Source organism: Hetaerina americana, unplaced genomic scaffold (assembly GCF_022747635.1).
Source record: "Hetaerina americana unplaced genomic scaffold, ioHetAmer1.1.p SCAF_2, whole genome shotgun sequence".
NCBI classification, from domain to species: Eukaryota; Metazoa; Arthropoda; class Insecta; order Odonata; family Calopterygidae; genus Hetaerina; species Hetaerina americana.
In genome coordinates this window covers 82,015,005-82,031,883 of record NW_027286763.1, presented here as the reverse complement: position 1 = coordinate 82,031,883, position 16,879 = coordinate 82,015,005, and the positions used below count along the sequence as shown (strand labels likewise).

General features: G+C 36.1%; 2 protein-coding genes across 2 annotated transcripts in view; one reads left to right on the top strand and one right to left on the bottom strand.

Annotated features, from left to right (window-relative positions):
• Positions 1–14,508, top strand: part of Vps39 (vacuolar protein sorting 39) — a 28,522-nt gene extending 14,014 nt beyond the window's left edge. Inside the window, exons 10-17 of the mRNA XM_071585467.1 lie at positions 1,208–1,430; positions 3,457–3,629; positions 7,541–7,856; positions 8,524–8,672; positions 9,673–9,816; positions 11,675–11,809; positions 12,579–12,673; positions 14,279–14,508. Of these exons, the coding sequence (XP_071441568.1) occupies positions 1,208–1,430; positions 3,457–3,629; positions 7,541–7,856; positions 8,524–8,672; positions 9,673–9,816; positions 11,675–11,809; positions 12,579–12,673; positions 14,279–14,342 (1,299 nt within the window). The 3' untranslated portion in view covers positions 14,343–14,508. The remainder of the gene's footprint in view (positions 1–1,207; positions 1,431–3,456; positions 3,630–7,540; positions 7,857–8,523; positions 8,673–9,672; positions 9,817–11,674; positions 11,810–12,578; positions 12,674–14,278) is intronic.
• The window catches only part of Ak2 (Adenylate kinase 2), a 177,488-nt gene that overhangs the window by 105,700 nt on the left and 54,909 nt on the right, over positions 1–16,879 (bottom strand). The window lies entirely within an intron of this gene.

The window sequence follows — 16,879 nt, the reverse complement described above, 5'->3', positions numbered from 1 at the left end:
TAGAAGTGCAGTACATCGCAAATTAACTGAAAATTTGGACATGAGGAAACTGTGTGCAAGATGGGTGCCGCGTTTGCTCACACTCGAGCAAAACCAGTGTCGTGAAGATGTTTCAATCAAATGTTTAACAGTTTCACAGCAACAAAGCATAATTTTTGCACTGTTTCATAACCATGGATGAAGCATGAGCCCATTTCTTCACACCCACAACAGAAGAACAATCTAATCAATTGATTCAAAAGGGAAAACCGGCTTTAAAGAAAGCGGAGGCTGTTTCATCTGCAGGCAAGGCCATGGCATCGGTTTTTTGAGATGTGCGTGGGATAATTTTCATTGACTACCCTGAAAAAGGAAAAACTAGCAACGGCAAGTATTATACGAACTTATTGCAACATTTGAGTGAAGAAATCAAGCAAAAGCAGCCACATTTGGCTAAGAAGGAAGTGTTGTTTCATCAAGAAACTGCACTAGCTCACAAATTCGTTAGTGCAATGGCCCAAATTCATGAATTAAAGTTTGAATTACCACCCTATTTGCCAGATATAGCCCCCTCGGATTATTTTCTGTTTGCAAACTTGAAAAAATGGCTCGGTGATCAAAGATTTTCCAACCGTGAAGAAGTGATATTGGCAGTTAATGGCTATTTTGAGGAGCAAGACAGTTCTTATTATAAAAAGGATATAAAACTTATTCAACATTGATGGGGAAAGTGTATAGAGCTGAAAGGAGATTATGTTGAAAAATAAATGCAGTTTTTTCCAAAATTTTTGTTTTCTTTGTCGGGTACTTCTAGGATTACTTTTGTAGACTGTGGTCACTGGGTTTGATTCCCCGGGACTTCTCTGATGAATGTCAGCTTCACCCAAGCTGTGTACTTTTTTGGGAACCAGATTTTCCTTGGAAACTATTGGTGGCTCAGGGAAAAAGGAACTGGTTCCCCAGCCCAGTTGTGTGGAACTCACATTTCATTAGGCATAGTGCTATATGAGCTCTACTCTGACTTATCAAACTGACCTTCGGGGTTAAAACTGTGATTATTCTTTGGCATATTTAGGCTTTCTACCAAATATAGCTATTGTTCTTTTTGCTATCCAAGCTGATATTGCAAAATGTCACTCTTTTGCCCTTGGCAAAAGACTGACATTTATTAATGCTGGTCTTGTTAATTCAATTTGTATTAAAACCATTGATGTGTTTGTTTTTATAGACCAATGATGCCTTGGTGGCACCTTTGCTGCGGCTGAATCACTGTCATCTGGCAGAAACTGAGAAGAACCTTAAAAAGTATCAAAAATACTGTGAATTGATTATACTTTACCAAACTAAAGGCCTTCATCATAAAGCATTAGAGCTGCTAAAAAAGCAAGCCACTATTCCTGAATCATCTTTGAGGGGCCATGAAAAAACAGTCCAGTACCTTCAACACTTGGGTAATTCATTATTCAAAATTCATTGCTACTTTCTCTATCAAAGCTGGCATTTTGGTCAAACGGTCAGTGAGACCACTGATGTGACTGGCATTTCAATTTTCCCTTTAGCTCAACAAAGTTTCATTGTATTTCATTATAAAATTTTACATAATTATTGACATTGTGGTGCTAAGCAGAAGTGCATATAGTAATAAAACCAATGGATTATGGACCCAGGGCTAGGTTAGCACAATAAGCCCTGGTTTTATAATGTCTCATTAAATCTAATCATTAGTAAAGATGAATGTTAACTTGGAGATTACTGATAAACCAATTATATAAAAAATAAGAATGTTAATTAGTGAGTGTAAACATTATAACCTTAGTTTCACCATCTGTCAATTATTTAGTTGCGGTTTAATGGTTGGTTTTGAACTTACCATTGGTCATAAAACTGAGTTTTGACCTCAACCCAAGGTTAAAGTTAACCTTTAGTTTAAAAAAACATAATAAAACCTGGCCTAAGTGTCCTAATGCATGGGGGTTCTAAAACTTCTTTCAATTATTTTTTAGCTCTTTGGAACAAAAATGAAAAACCTATTACCTCAATAATGATTTGCACATGGTACCAATAGCCTTAGATTGACACTACATGGCTCAGATTATGGTTGCTGCTGGTTCAATGGACGCAGCTAATATCAGATATCTGACATTCTTGCTGGATAATTGTAGTGCACTATTTATCAAATTTCCTCATTTGATAAATGAAGTTTTTAAAATAAATTTCCTTATATGCCAATGAATCACGTCCTAAAATTGACTGAATTAAAAAATCATTACATCACAGTGACATTTAATGAAAATAAGCTTCATGACTTAACATGATAAAATAATTTTTTGATCCATTTAAAGAAAATTGAAAGGAGTTCTTTTAAAAATGGTTTAAGATATTCTTGTGGTTTCATCCCTTGACCATTTTGTACCATCTCACAGTGACTCCTGTATTTCAAAATAGAGGCCACCGGAGGCCTTAAGAGACAGGCAGACTACCAGATACATTCAGAAAGCAATGGAATGGATTTGTTTTAACATATTGAGAAAACCATTAGTTTTAAATTTACGATGTTACATGCATATTATTATCTGGTTTCTACTAACTGTGGAATTTTTCAGGGTTTTTCTTAGATATTGGAAATCCATAACTTTTTCATGGTTTCCTCCAATGCTTCAGTTCCAATTTTTTCAAGGTTGCAATATTTTCTTATAAAAATACTTTAATCCTGGAGAGACAACTCACAGTAAAGTTGAGAGTGTGATGGGGGATCTTAATTTTACTATTGGTTAAACTCCTTAGTTTACTGTTTTGTTTTCAATGGATAATTGTATAATAGTAATCTGGATTGTTACTGTGCATTTCCATTTACTATGTGGTCAATATGTCATATCATTAAAATCTAATTATTGATAAATGATTGTATACCTGATTGTGTCGGGGGATAGAATGCTTAGCATGGATGAATGGATTTTTATGCGAGTTTAATAAATATTTCTGTATAAAAGTTTTGCTCAGCCTTCTGGTTTTCCTCTGGAATCTGCTGTTTTTGGTTGATGATAGAGCTCAGAGGAAAACCGACTAGCCAAGCAACCTTTTACATCAAAACAGTGGAAATAAGAGAACCAACATTTCTGCATGAAATTTGTATAGTTGCCTATTTCAGCTATAGCTTTTCTTCCAAACATTTTGAAAAAGTATGAATAGAATCCAAAATATTCATGGGATATTTTACAATACATATTTAGTATTTGTCTTTGATCAGGTAAACAAATACTTATTGAGGTTGAATATTGCACAAAAGTGCATCCTTTTTCCTTATTAAGTTGAATAAATATTGTATATAAGCACAAGGTACATCATGATGAAACTTTTATTGCACTCAGAACCACCTTATGATTCATTTACATGTTTTAAATTTACTTTTCGGAGGAGGATATTTTCCATGTTGAGATTTTCTCCAAAAATAAATAGGACTCATGATTGTTTTTCTAGGGAAAGACAACATGGGTTTAATATTTGAGTTTGCCGGTTGGGTTTTGAAATCACATCCTGAAGAAGGTTTAAAAATATTCATTGAAGACGAACAGGAAGTTGAACAGCTGCCACGTCCTCAGGTTCTCGACTACTTGCTGAGGACACAGAAATCCCTTGTCATTCCATATCTGGTAAGTGCATATTTAGCAAGTTTTGCTATCTTTATTTAAATTTTATTCTGTGAGGTAGATTAGCAAGTGAAGTATTTGACTGCTGTCTAGAAGGTCGCTTAAAATCTGAGTAATCTCAGCTAAACCCAAGCTGGTGTTCTGGGCACCAAAACCTTTCGTAAACTCCATTCTCGGGATGCCACCACGTAGGTTGTTTTTTTGGACAACAGTTTTGCCCGTGTTCCAACAAGCGTCTTCAGGTCGAAGTGCCAGGACATTGTTTTGGCTACGTTTATTTCTGTGTCTCGTTTCCCTCCCTGCTCTGTGATTGGTCGGTGGCTTCCCGCCAAATCCTTTTCCAAGTGCCTACTGGAGGGTAGCCATCTTCTCTATTGAAGTTATCTTTTTCCTTGAATATCTCGATTGATTCTCTAATCAGCCTTGGATAATATCTTCTCTCTTTAGATATTATTTTGGCCTTATCAAGTTTAATGTCATGGCCAGGCCTGCTCCAAGCGTGTACATCAATGGCTGATAAACTGAACTGTTTGTTCCTTGTAGCCCTTTCGTGCTCCTTCAGGCATGTTTTTACTGATCGGCATGTCTCGCCTATGTATGACCTTCTGCTTGAGCACGGCACCTGGTAGACTCCCTGGTGCAATTCCTTGGGAATTTTGACCTTTTGCCATGGCAGTAAATGAGATACTTTGACGAGATAGTTGTATCTTGTGGCAATGTTGTATTTTCTCAGTACCTGAGATATCTCTTCACTCTTGCCGGCAATGTAAGGAATTGTGGTGTAGGCCTTGGCCGTTTCGGCATCACTCCGTTTTTCACCATGGTGAGTGGCGTTGAGGCAACACTTCTCTTCCTTGACGGTCCTTTTCAGGACCATGGACCCCTTGTGTCCGTTTTGTCTGCAAGGCTGTCATTGTATGTTTCTTTTCTGCAGATAATTATTCAGCATCAAACAGTTTGTAGGCATGGTGTACTCGAGTTGCTACTAGAGAAGCCTTATGCGCTGGATGGTGGTGCGATAATGAATTTGGGTAGCGATCAGTATGAGTCGCCTTCCTGTACACTGCGTGGCCTAGGCTACCATCTTCCCTCCTCTTTACCAATACGTTTAGGAAGGGTATCTCTCTGTTCTTCTCCAACTCCATCGTGAATTGTATTGCCCGATGCTGATTGTTCAAGTGACTCAGGAAATCATTCAGCTCTTGTATGCTGTGCAGAGAACAAATGTATCCTCCATGTACCTGAGCCATAGTTAGGTTTCTTTGCGTACGTCTCATTCCCCGATTCCTCAAATCTCTCCGTGTATAAATTGGCGATAACTGGTGAGAGCGGTGATCCCATTGCTGCTCCTTCTCGTTGTTCGTAGAAGCCTTCATTCCAGAGGAAGTATGAATTCCAGAGGCAATATTCAAGCATTTCAGGAAAGTCTTCTGGGATGCTGGAAGCTGTGAGTTCCTTAACGATTTCGACTGAATCTTTGATAGGAACATTGGTGAATAGTGATGACACGTAGAAACTGACCATAATGTCATTCTTGCTTATGGTAACCTCTTTCAAAATTTCAATGAAGTGAGCAGAATTCTTTACGAAAGATGGGTGGGGATGGGCATCCCTCAGATGCCCTATAAAACAGTGATTAGACATTCAAGAGCCACATTCAAATATCAAGATTTATTTAAAATAGGTACTCATAAAGTCTACTCTTTCATATTAGTATTACAAAAACTGTAGGAGGAATGAAACTGACTGAACCTGAATAAAAATTTTAACCAGGGTCAAGTGAATTAATATGTCAGAGATTGAGATGAAATTTCATAGCACAATTTTTTATTTCAATATGTTTGCGACCAATCTGGAGATTTTAGAGCTCTTTGAGCATGCACTCACAGGAAAAAAGGAGGTAACTTCAATTCAGTATTCCTATTTCTCTGCAAATTTAATTGGTGAGAATTGGATGCCTTTCTTCAAACTTTAAAGATTCTTGGCAACATGGTAGGCAAGGGACTGCATTTAAGAACGTGGAGGTTGGAGAATGAATGAGTTACCTTTAGATTAAGCCCATGTCATCTTCATTCCTATTTTACCCCTAAAAATCCTCCATCCCCCTAATACCCCTAATATCCAAGGAATTCACTCTCACTTCTCCTTCAACCTCAGCAGAAAAGACATTTGAAGCATTCTGTAATGCATGGAAATTCACTGTGTACAATGTACCACTCTGTCCAATAAATATGCGAACTGTGGCCATGAAAACTTTATTTTGTAAAATTTAGTCTGCATCGATTTTGTCCCCTTCAAAGTACTCTCCTTTCGTTGCTATACACTTATTCCATTTTCTTTTTCGCTGTTTAAAGCACTCTTTGAAGTCCTCGGCAGTTAGGCTTTTTAGTTGTCTCGTCGTTTATTGCTTTATTGTGTCCACATCTCCTCCCTGTGATGTCCCCTCATCACATTTTTGCATTTTGGGAATAGGAAAAAGTCGCAGGGTGCGAGAAATGGCAAATAAGGAGGATGATCGAGGATGGTGATTGAATTTTTTGCCAGAAACTGGCGAACAATCAATGCTGAATGTGCAGGTGCATTGTCATCATGGTGAAGGATCCATCCATCATGTTTGGTTGAAATAGTGTGCACTGTTGATTTTTCTGAATTCAGTTCATCAGCTATCATTTGGACAGTTTTTTGATGGTAAGGAAAAGGGACCGCACATGATCAATGCTGTTGTCAACTCGGGTGGTTGAAGGTCGTCCCAGCCTTGCATCATCTGTGGCATCTTGTCGGCTATCTTTAAAATGCTTAATCCACTTGAAAACGGATGTTTTCTTCAGAGCATTATTACCGTAAACAGCTGTCAAAATTTCAGTAATTTCTTAATAACTCTTACCACACTTCACCGAAAAACTTGATGCTGATTTGTTGCTCCGTGATTTTGTCAATTTCCATTGTCTACAAGCGGTTAAAACAAGGACAACAGAAACTAACATAACTGTCACCGTACGCACAGCTGGACGATCCGCCAAGCACGGATGCCTTATTGGATCTCAGGCAACTAGTGTTGCTAGTGGGCGAGGCTATAGTCCACGTCATGGCCACCAGATTGCACCAGTTTATTGCACAGACCATGTATAGTAGTTATTTGGGGAGGCAACTGAGAGCTAAGATCATTTGAACTGTTAGGGATTGGAGAGTAATGTGGTAGGGGTAGGACATTCAGGGAATGCAGGAAGGGTAGAGAGAAAACTGGCATTGGTATTAGCCTACTCTTAATGAAAGGTGTCAAGGGGTCCAGAGTTGAATGGCCTATCCAATGGACGGCATACTCCTCTTAATAAAGTGCTCTCCTTATAGCATTCAAGTAGGGATCAGGATACCAGTGTAAAATTCTGTTTTCTCGGTGATTCAAACCAAGGACATCAAAGTGAGATGCCAGTACATTAATGCTGTACCATTCCAATCCTTCAAAAAATGCTGAAAATTACCAAGAAATATGTTGCTACTATAATATGGAACAATCCACAAAATAATGCCTGATTCCATTAGTTATACCATTAGCTTTGCTCCAGATTCAAATGTGGGTGTCCTAATTGAACATGTAATTAGTTAAAATACCAAATGAGCAATTAGGAATGATGGGTTCTATTTCTGGACAAGAAAACTGATTTTTCGTCATGAATTTTAACACACTAGCATATAAATATGTGTGCCAGTTCACGTGATTCAAATCGGTAAACAGTATTGTGCCACGTTATTTAATTATTAAAAAAATTTAAGAGTTGGTGAAAGTTATCTAGTTTTCAATATCTGTCACCAATTGTTGAAATTCTGTGGGTATGATTGATGGAAGTTGTTCACTAACATTTTTGTTCTCTTTTAATGGTTGTCTTTTCTAATGGAAGTCAACTTGTATTTTTCAGGAGCATGTTGTTACACAGTGGGGCGATACCAACCCATTATTTCACAATGCCTTGATTCACCAGTATCAGGAAAGAGTGCAGCAACTGATGCAGGAGGCATTGAACAAATCTCCTGCCAAAACAAAAGGGGATGCCGAAGGAAATGTTGAGTCAGTTGACTACAGTCCCTCAGAAGGTGACAAGGAGCACCTTACGAAGCCAAGAGCAGGAGAAGAGCCAGGGGAACTTGGGCTCATTAGGAAGAAACTGTTATCTTTTCTGGAATCCTCTACATATTACACACCAGAAACTGTTCTAGTTCACTTTCCGTATGACTGTAAGTTAAATTTCAGAATTCTAACAAAGTCCATTTACAGTTGATCCTCCCGGCATCCTTATGGATTTTGATCAGGAAGTCTCTATCCTTCATCCCTTGTAAGCATTAAAATGCTTTATATTTTCCATACAAATAAATTGCGAATGTGGTTTTCCATTGATAAATGCATCAGAGTACAATGCTAGTGCATCATCATCGTACACTGATTGTACCTGATGAATATAATGATTACTGGTTGAATTTTATGATCACTGTTGAAGTGCAGAGTACAAAATAAGTTTTTGAAAACAAATTAGTGAATAAAAAGGATTTCCAATGCTGAGTGTTTTAATGGTACTCAGTTTTAGGCATTCTTTGTGGATATGCTTGTTGCCTAGCATATATGGAATCTCTTGCCATTGTAAATTGATTAATCATCATATGTATAGGGGAAAGTAATTTCAGCAATAGTTACTTTTGATAGTACACTTGGTTATTGTGTCAATTGCTTACGTTGAAAATGAGGAAAGAAACACTAGAACTATTTAAGCATTGAATAATATATATAATATATTTAGATAAATTACAGTATAAACTTGATTAAAGAGAAAAAGTATATTTATTTCCTCATTGACTGTGATAGTTCAACCTTTTTTATCATTATTTTTTTTCACAAATTATTTCATAGGTCTCTATGAAGAAAAAGCAATTGTTCTAGGGAAACTTGGTCGCCATGAGCAAGTTTTATCCCTTTACATTAGCTTTTTGCAGGACATTCAACAAGCTATAAATTATTGTGAAAAAACTTACCAGCAGCAATCTGAGGGGCATGATGAGGTGAGTTGTATTTGACGCCTCTTTATTTAGTTGTAGTTGAGGAGGGCATATAATTTCAAGATATTTAACTGGAGTTTATTTATTAATAAATTTAGGAATAGGATTGGGGCATGTTTAAACAAAAGACTAAATTTTTCGAACAGCCCAAAACCAATGCATAGATAATGTTGCAGACTTTTGAGTCTGGTCAGCAGACTTTTCTTGAATTCAAGCTGCTATTTTACGTGCTCCTCTTAGAGCATTGGTCTTTGAGCTATGCTTACTCAGTGCAGTGGGGCATGTGCACAGGCTGTCTTGGTGGATTAGTGATAAGATGAAAGTTCATGCTGGGTATGTTGACTGACGATCGGGTGGGAAAACCATGTTGAGCTATTGAGAACTCCTTGCCTGTGCAAATAACAATGAGATTTTTTTAAGATCACCCCAACCGGAGATGAGACTTAAGTTTATGGGAATGATGTTGAAACAGGACAGAAGTCATCACAGTGATTGGGGAAGGTGAAAAACCTTCTCCAATCACTGTGGTAGCTTGATCCTAATTTAATTAATAAATGAATAAAAAATAAATGAAATTTTTCTTGGCCAATTGAAAATTAATAAGAGTATACTTGTATACAGAAATAGAGGTTTAAAAACTGATATAAATAACTATAGACCAATCTCTCTTTTACTCAATATACTAAAATATTTGAGTTTTTTATATTGGATTCGTAGGTTTTCCGGAAAATTCAATATTATTCCTCATTCACAATGGTGTTACTGAAAAGGCAGATTTATGAGAACAAACTTGAATCTCATGATAATATGCTATCCCATCATTGTCAGATGAGCTTCTAATTGTATCCTGAAGTAAAGAATAGGGGTAAACCCACTGCACCCTCCTGAAACTCCATTCTAGCTCAAGGGAAGGAAGTAGCAATAGGAGAAAAGGGTTTTGGAAAATAATCCTTCATTTGCTGTAATTGCTCTCAATCATGATTTTTGTATTAATTCTTTCCAGGTATATGTTATATTGGTGAAAATGCTTATAAATCCACCTGAAAGTTGGATTTTAGGAGTGCAGCCTGTGAAGCCTCCAAAACCTGATGTGGACTTAGCCCTGGATCTGCTCTCAAAGAATGCCATGAAAATGAATCCTATCAAAGTGAGTAATTTTTTGAGTCAACAGAAATAATTGTCAATCTGCTCCCATCTTTCATCTAGATGAAATTATTTCATCAGAAATTGCTGGGGTAAGGATGATAATGGTTTTAGATTAAACTCTTCGAGTCAACACACTGTGTCTGATTTGTTTTCATGCTGGTTGCTCTGCTCAAAAGGTGAATCGTTCATCCTGAAACTCCATTTTTATTTTTTTTTCTCCCTGGTCCTATTACTGGAGCCATTGCATTTTGTGTGTTTTTTTTGCGCATGATAGGTTGGTTTTCCTTTGGCAGTTGACATATTTTTACTTGATTGATCTCTTAAATCATCTGATGTTTGCAAATACTTGTCACAAGTGAAATATCATAGTTCAAGTAGAAGTACTTCGCTACCCTAAATTGTTTTGATTACTGAGTTTTGGTGAGTCTTAATGGAAAAGTTAACTTAGATAAATTGATTGCAAATTCTCATGGTGCTTGTAAGGTCATCTGGTTTACTCAAAAAAATGCAGTGGTTTTGTTATGAAAGTTGATAAGAGTTAGTTCTTAAAATATCGAAGACTCCCAAATAATTATGGCTACCAGTTGTAATGTGAGGCACTGTATCTTATTCCATCCCATCACTGTAATAGGTCAAATGAGCTTCTAATTGTTGCCTGAATTAAAGAATATGAATCAATCCATAGCAGTCTCCTAGTTCTCCATTCTATCTCAGTGCAAGGCAGTAGCACTAGGAGAAAAGGGTTTTGGAAAATAATGCTTAATTTGCTTTCATTGCTCCCTAGCTAAAACTGTTAATACCATATTTTCTGCCCTATAAGTCAATATTTTTTTTGCTAAAAATGTGCTGTAAAATTAAGCTGCGTCTTATTGGACAGGGGTATATTTTCAACCTATGAATGAAAACTAATACGCCAGAAATATACTGTTAAGTATATTTTTATTGCAGTAGGCATAGAAAATGGCTGCCTTTATGACCAATTTCTATAATATCATTGTTTTAAGCCTGTACTAAGCAACAAACAAGGATTTTAATATTTTTTAAAGAGAATTTCCCAAATAAATCGTAAATATACATCAAGTATCACATTTTGTTACATCTCACACATGATGCTACCACAAACTTAAGATGTGTTGGGTCAGGATATAACCTCACTGCTAATATATACATGCATTGTATCTCTTCCGATAAACTCGGAATATACACACATTCAACCTTAGGTACTATGAGAGTGTTGTTCAGGCATAGAAATTGGTTGCTTGTAATAAAAATATCGATAATATCAAAATAATAGCAGAAATTAAGAGTCACATTAAAAGTTAAAATGATAATAACCTTGTGGGATCTTAAGAGAGAAGATGTTGCATTGAAACTTGAATTCATGAATTGTTTCAGAACAAGGAAACAGGGCGGCTGAAAGGCATTTTGGCCTGGTTCTGGCTAATTTCTGGGATCGTGCGATGGGCAAACGTTGATATAAGAGTAACAGCTAATTTTTTAACAAAATAATTCTAGTTTCTTCATGTCAAGTGTTAAGATCAAAGACTTGGATCTTTTCTGGCTGATCCTAGTATATTTTATTTAACCTGAAAAAGTGCAGCACATCTTATACCCTGGGAAATGGGGTACTAATTTTTATGCATGAAGGAATGCAATTTCATTATTTTTGGTTTATAGATGAGAATAATATGAATATTTGGTCAGTTATAATAATTCTATGTGCTTAATTGTGGTAAATGTTACCAAATGATTGAGTGATGAACTGAAAGTTAAACTATTAATGATCTTATGTGCAAGCGTAATGAAAATGTATACATTTGTGCACTAACTGATTTGGATATTCTTTTTCGTGAATATAGGCTTTGAGTGTGTTACCGGATGAGGTTCCTCTGTGGAAAGTGAGGCGGTTTGTAGATACAAGCCTGCATAATGTGTTAAATGAGAGGAGAAATGCAGAAGTGCTTAGGGGCTTACTTGCAGCTGAGCACATACAGGTGAACAGATTTTCCTTCTATTATTGACCATTATTTCTAGGCTTAATGCCTCCCAAAAATAATGCCACTCCGAGCATTAGTGGTTGAACTTTTGACAGAAAGGAAATGGTTAAACCAAAATATTTTGTTTAATATTCATGTAGTTATGTTTATCTCCTAGAAAATTTCAGAAATCTCTAATCTTTCTTGTTGAACCATGTAGAAGGTGGCCTTCGATTGAGCAATTTTTGGCGTAAAAGTTGCCCATCCTTTTTACACACTTTTCTTACCCCAGTTTCACTTTCTCTCAATCCCATGCGGCCAGTACCTACATTGCAGAAACTAGTGTTTGACGTCATGGAACTGGCATTTGTTAACATGTATGCTTCACTTTGTCACATATTTATTCGTGAAGTTTGTTCTTTAAACTTTCAAGAGCAAACAAAAGTGTGAAAACTGTAGAATTTCTGTCACATTATACCTTCCTAACTTTTGCTGCTATAGGAACTTTTCACTATACTGGAAATCAAAGTCACTTTCATTGCACATTTTTTTAATTCATAATTACCACTGAGCCTTCAGGCTTGCTTAAATAAGGAATTTAGTCTATGAATACCTGAAAAAATACCTTGGAAGTAAGATTCATTTAATTCTTCATTTGTGTTTACTTTTACTTTATGTATTTTGCAGTAATTAATGCTAAAATTAAGTGAAACATTAAATTCCCTTCATAGCATTTCAATTGATAATATGTTAATATAATAGTGTTTTAAAATAAATTTTCATATAGGTCAAAGAATCAAAACTATACCATGAATCCCAAAGTATTGTGATGACGGACTTCAATGTGTGTCCAGTATGCAAGAAAAGATTTGGTAACCAAAGGTAAGCCAATTTATTTTATGCCAATAATTTTATATCACTGCCTACAATGGTAAGATGGGGGAAATCAAATGAGTTGTGGACAGTCCGTTAAATTCAATTACAGACTTTGCAGTGCAACTTCCCTGCTTTGAATTCTTTTCATGATTAAGTTTTTATTAACATAAAAAGATATAATAATAATAGTACTGGTCAAATGCTTATTTGATGCCCACATCTTGAACAATTTAAAAAGATTATCAATTTGTACATAGTTTCCTAACCTTAAAATTTTGCTTGGAGGGCAGAGAATTTCTTTGCATGAGGTGTTCATCACATTTGTAAATGCTTGTTTTGTAGTGAAAGATGTGCTCTATTATTTGTAAGGTTTAAAAATGTTAGGGTATTGCTGGAAATAGTGCATCAACTTAAAAGGAGACTATGTTGAAAAATAAATTTGAAGAAAAATCATCTCATTAATGTGTTAGGTCCGTAACTTTTCAGGCTACTCTAGTATCTCTGATGCTATTATATTCCTCTCTAAAAGTTTGTCTTCATTAATTTCTATGCCGTTTTGTTTCTCAGCCTTATTTTTTTTGCATCATCCCTTTATTCATTTTTCTTAGCCTTCATTCTGTGAACTGATTGCTTCTTCACTTTTTTTTAATCAAGTCTTATATTTTATATCTTCTTCTATTTATTCCCTAATAAACTCATCCACGAATATTTCTGAGGTCATTCATGCTTTAGAATTTACAGTATATCTAGATTGCAACGTTTTTACATATTTGACCTAGGATTCTTTGATTTACGAACCACTATAAGCCAAGGCTTCTCATTTCCATCTGCATGTGTGATTAATGAAGCAGTGTCTTTGTTTGCTCAGCACTCCTTTATGACGTTCTTCCCCTCTGAGGCACAGGGTTTTTGCTAGGAGCAAATTAAAAATAAACCCTGTCTTGTCTGCTTTGAAAACATCTTTTGGGTTCTAGGTTTCAGGAACTTTATTCGATTCTGACACCTCCACCGAATTTTCCTCAATGTCAGCATTTCTACTTTCACCACACCCAGCCTTGTATACAACATTGTCTATTTTAAAACTTATCCGACGAACCATTGGATGCAGTGAAATCTTTCATTCCCAATCTTGTGGGAATGTGCAATAATTTTTCTCTTTTGATGACACCATTCATGGGGATATTTGATGATCTATCACTTAAAAATCACTCTCTCACTAAATTTTTATATTTGGAATTCTTGACATATTTTCTCTCCTTAGACAAATACCTGCATATTTCAGAGTTGAATCAAGACTTTTCAGTATTGTATTCAGTGGAGCAGCCTGCAATCTTAGTTAGCCAGATCAATAAAGATTCCATCATGACAGTCGACCTGAACCGAAATTTTTATTTTGTCAATTGAAAACGTTTTTTCATCTTGTTATTCCATTGTCAAAAGTGATTACAGCTACATTCCCATGTAATTGAAGAAAATTTAAATGAGATACTGCAGAGGTACATTAAATGGCTCGGGACCGACCTATACTTCCTTGATGTAACTCCTTAATTGTAAAACTAACTCATTGTGATGTATTGAGGTGATAATGTTTTGTCTATTATCTTTTTTCAGTGCTTTTGCAAGATATCCAAATGGCGATATTGTTCATTATTCATGTCAAGAAAGGAAAAACTAACCCCTTACAGCTGATGAATCTAAAGATGTCATCACATTACACATTTATTTCTCCATTTTAAAATTTTATGTATTATGAAAAATATGCTGTAAATATAGGTTGTGAAATTTTTACTTTTATATATGTATGTATTCGTTGTACATTGTTAAATTTGTTTTCTGCTCAATAAATGTGATGTAGATACATGTGTATTATTGCTGTAAGAAATCTGAAGAAAGAATAATTTTCTTCAATTATGTACTCCCAGTTTTTCCCTTTGTGTCAAAATGTGTAGAATGTTAAATGAATTCCCTGGAAAGTGCGTAATGGTAATATGTGTTAATTTTAAACATACAATAGGGGGTGATATTTTGGAATATACCTCAATTGGCTGTGCTAAACGTCTGTGATGCCTCAATCATTGCACATAAGTTCTGCTGGTGGTTATTTCCTCGTGGATATTTTAAAAATTAAGAGGGATGGTTGTGTATCCTGATATTTTAATGAGATATTTGCTCTTTTAAAATGATAAGTTTTGTTACTGATTCAGTCATTTCTATGGCTGGCTGACCTATTAAAATGACTGGATACCCACCCCTATTTGATCTCATGAGACACACTTAGTATGCTTTAATGTGATTTTGCTGAATTCCCTACCATGGAATAACTGCTGAATATTGTCTTACATGTGGTAATTGTGCATTTCACCACGAAAATTACTGCCGTTGCTAGAGGGGGTAAATATTCCTTCTCATTCCATTGGTAAATCAAAGAATTCTGATAACGTTTCCAGACAGCAATTCTTTTTCTTCCCTGGTATTTTATCATCATTAATTGTATTTTGATGCAATACCTTTCTTTCTGGTATTTAAGTTATGATGCCAAAGTTGTATCATTTTACATCATCAAACCGATTGATGTCTACATAATGCCCCAGCCTAAGTCAGTGTTTCGAACTTCCACGCTGGCCGGGAAGTGCATGCAAATGCATTACCCCATGGATCGACATATTTCTTTGAGCAGTCAATAAAATGGGTAGAATTTGCTTGCCTTTTCCTAAGCTCAGCATAGGAGCCACTGTATTAATTGAATGCTGGTGAGAATGTATTATAGTTCACATTTGAAGCGTACACTAACCCTAGAGCACAAGAAACTTCTATATTAGGTCATGCAGCCTGTTACATCTGTAGTTTCTCAAGTAGATTTGATACCAATTAAACAATATGTGGTTGACATGAAGCTGAGGGTGCCAAGAGCCATATGGATTGTAACCTAGGCCCACTGGTCAGTAGCCAAATTCTTCACTCATTATGCTGAATGCCTTTATTAATCCCAAAATTAAACTTCCCATTTGTTTGGATATTATATGATGTTGACCTGCGGAATTTGTATGAAATTTATTTTGCACTCCGACAAGTCAACAAAAAACTGCAAAACAGTGGAATATTTTCACTTGGGTTTTTCACAGGCCTAATCTTATGAACACCTTTGCTGCTATGAATTTTCGAGTCAGAACAAGTAGCATTTAACTGAATTCTATGGTCACCTATCGAAATACGCTCGATAATATTGAATTAGGAATGTTTCGAGCAGAGTTTTCACCAGCAAAGGGGTGCCCAAACCTTTGAATCACTTGAAGGAAATGGATATTGATCACACAGTCCAGTGACAGCAGCCATTGGTTATTCAATCTCAAAATGTATTCTACCTGTGCCACTCGTGTATATATACGGCTTCACGTGAGTATTTTAACCTTAAAGAATCCGAGGCATTGCCGTGTCCAATGTAGAATAATATTTGGAAGGCCTGCAAGCAGGAGACGAAAATAATGGACAAGAAAATACTGATGGGTATTAACTTATTTCAGGATGTTATACATTTCGGTTGCGTTGGCATTACTAGAACCAACACATAATTTCAGACATGAGTATTTTCAAGCGAATATTAAACAAAGACGGGCGTAAAATATAAAACAAAAACTCAGCGCCAGCTACGTAAATAACTTTGGCAGCGCAGATGTGAAATAGGTATTCTATATCAATTCTTATTTTAGTTAAATTGGAGCATTACGTCGTGTATATTTTAGCAAATGACATAACTAATGATCATTGAAATGAAATTACTTGGTTGAATTAACTGGGGAGGAGGACGCCTTTTTATGCGGTAATTTTTATGGAAAAATGAGTTTGTAAACACATGATAAAATTATCCCAGGTCGTAGTTAACCGAAGTCCAATCTTGGATAGTTCAGAGGGATGAGGCACTACCACACGAATATCTTCCTGTAATCACTGAACACTGACCACAACCCACTTTATACCTAACACTCACATTTCCCTAATATAACCCCTTTTCCTAGCACTATCCCTTATACTCCATGCCTCCAGTGGAACCAGTTCCGAAGGAGAAGTTATAGGATCACTTCAATCGACTTGGACTTCCTGTAATCGCAATCAAAAGTCACTTATATTTCTAACAGGCTTATCCCGCAAGGGTCATTTTACCTTTCAATACAAATCGGCACTAGAAACATTTATCTTCAGCGTGCAACACGGGCT